Consider the following 1,940-nt stretch of genomic DNA (forward strand, 5'->3'; position numbering starts at 1 on the left):
TTACAATTAGAAGTGGTTACAAGAAAGAAGAAATTATATTGAAAAAAATAAAATAAAAAAAATTCGAAAGCCGATGGCCCATTCACTCGGCACCATCAGATCTCTAAGACTGACTCCTCCCTATTGGATGAGTGGGTCTTACAATCAACCTCCCTTCTGCTACTATTCTCGAGGGCCAATTTCCATCCAGCCCGAGTTATGTTCAAAAAATTGCAGTTGGTGTATTCTTTTACCTGGCATCATTGAAAATGAGTTCAAGTCTAGGATCACTGAAAGCTTCTCTATTAACCACCAAGTATGACTTGCAAAATTCCACCACTTCCTGCAGCAGCAGTTGTACAAAAATTATTATGTTCTCTTAAATAATTTTTTATTTAATTTAATGTTTTCTAAATAGAAAGGGAAAAATTAGCTGTGATGATCAGAAATAAGGAAAGGGTTTTGTTTTCACCTCATCAATGTCACACATGACAACCTTCTCCACTGGCCTATGTCTGAGTATTTCTCTTGCAGTGGAACCTTCACCTCCTCCCATGATAAAAATAGTTTTTGGACTGAAAATTTTGCATGAACATTAAAAAATAGGTTAATATTTATATAACAGCAGCAAACTAAGCAATCTTTCAAATGAATTTAGGTGGCCAAGTCTCCATCACTCTGTTCGCCTACCAGAAGACATAAGTCTATCAAATCATTAGGAGAGGTGAAGTCTTTTTATTCCTATGCAAAACATGTTCGAACCACTAAGTTGTCATTCCCTTAATTTTTCATCAATTCTTCACCAACCCGCCTGTTGGGATATCCTCGAAAGAGGTTTACAAGTCTTGAGAGATGTAGTTATGAACTCTGAATTGATTAAAAAAGATTGTAAATTATACTTTTAAGGAGAAATTACTTTAGATGATTAAGAAGTGCAGGATGAACAAGAGATTCGTGGTAGATAAACTCATCTATTTCTGCACTTTGAAGCTTTCCATCAATTACTAGGGCCTGCAGTGTTAATCAAAAACAGATTTCAGAATAATCAAAGAAGCATATATCATATTTATTATTGAAAAATATTTCCTTTCTGTAATATTGAGAAGAAATTTCTACCTTTCCAAAGGGCTTAGTGTCCAGAAGTTGAATATCCTGGAATTGAGTGGCACCTGTGTGCAAAATTCTGGAGCAAAAAAAGGAGAATATGAAGAATGTTTGGACTTCTGAAATCAAATTTCGTTCAGAATAATTATAGTTCAAGTACCTCGTTTAAAAGCCTAAAAAACAGAAAAGTTCACAGATTTTATTTATTCAAATTTGGTTTGTAACAAGTCCCTTCATTTCCACCATAAATTCATATTTAATCCAAGACCTCATGCGCTCACGCACATTTCATAATTTGGTGGCGACCTTGTTGAAGCTAAGAACCTTTATTTACTTTGTTGAGCACCATATTGAAACACCTCGACCCGACTTGAATTTAAAAAAAAAAAAAAAAAACTTGGAATTGTGATTTCATTTTTTGCTTTCCTTTGTCAAATCCTGTCTGAACTTTCATGGACAAGACTTGGGAAAAAGGTGTACGGAAAATCCCCTACTAAAATACTTGACACCCCATTTCCTTGGCAAACTCAAAGAACTCTTAAAATAAGTGGAGATCCGTTTGCTAGAGAAAAAATAAAAATAATAAAAAAAGTTGATAGTTTTGTATAAAAGTTGATGAAATGTGTGATTGAAAAGTTGAAAAAATTGTAAAATCTCTTGAAACGAGTGTTTAAACTTAATTGTAAACTTTAACTTAAATTTTTTTAGCCAATCAAAGAGGGGATAAATGTTGAGATATAAGTTGAATAAATTCTTGCCATCAAAATTATTAATTAACACGAATAAATGGAAAATAATTAATACCCATTAAGAGCAAAGCACCATCTCAAGTTTTCTTCAATCTCTTCTTCATACCA

General features: G+C 33.1%; 2 protein-coding genes across 2 annotated transcripts in view; both read right to left on the minus strand.

Annotated features, from left to right (window-relative positions):
* The window catches only part of LOC111393034 (GATA transcription factor 1-like), a 1,004-nt gene extending 818 nt beyond the window's left edge, over window positions 1-186 (minus strand). The window contains exon 1 of the mRNA XM_023018436.1: window positions 164-186. Within this exon, the coding sequence (XP_022874204.1) occupies window positions 164-186 (23 nt within the window). The remainder of the gene's footprint in view (window positions 1-163) is intronic.
* The window catches only part of LOC111393035 (thermospermine synthase ACAULIS5-like), a 2,390-nt gene continuing 485 nt past the window's right edge, over window positions 36-1,940 (minus strand). The window contains exons 2-6 of the mRNA XM_023018437.1: window positions 1,888-1,940; window positions 1,096-1,162; window positions 896-990; window positions 452-554; window positions 36-322 (exon numbers count right to left, since the gene is read on the minus strand). Coding sequence (XP_022874205.1) covers window positions 230-322; window positions 452-554; window positions 896-990; window positions 1,096-1,162; window positions 1,888-1,940 — 411 coding nt within the window. The 3' untranslated portion in view covers window positions 36-229. The remainder of the gene's footprint in view (window positions 323-451; window positions 555-895; window positions 991-1,095; window positions 1,163-1,887) is intronic.

The sequence above is a fragment of the Olea europaea genome, chromosome 4 (genome assembly GCF_002742605.1).
Source record: "Olea europaea var. sylvestris chromosome 4, O_europaea_v1, whole genome shotgun sequence".
NCBI classification, from domain to species: Eukaryota; Viridiplantae; Streptophyta; class Magnoliopsida; order Lamiales; family Oleaceae; genus Olea; species Olea europaea.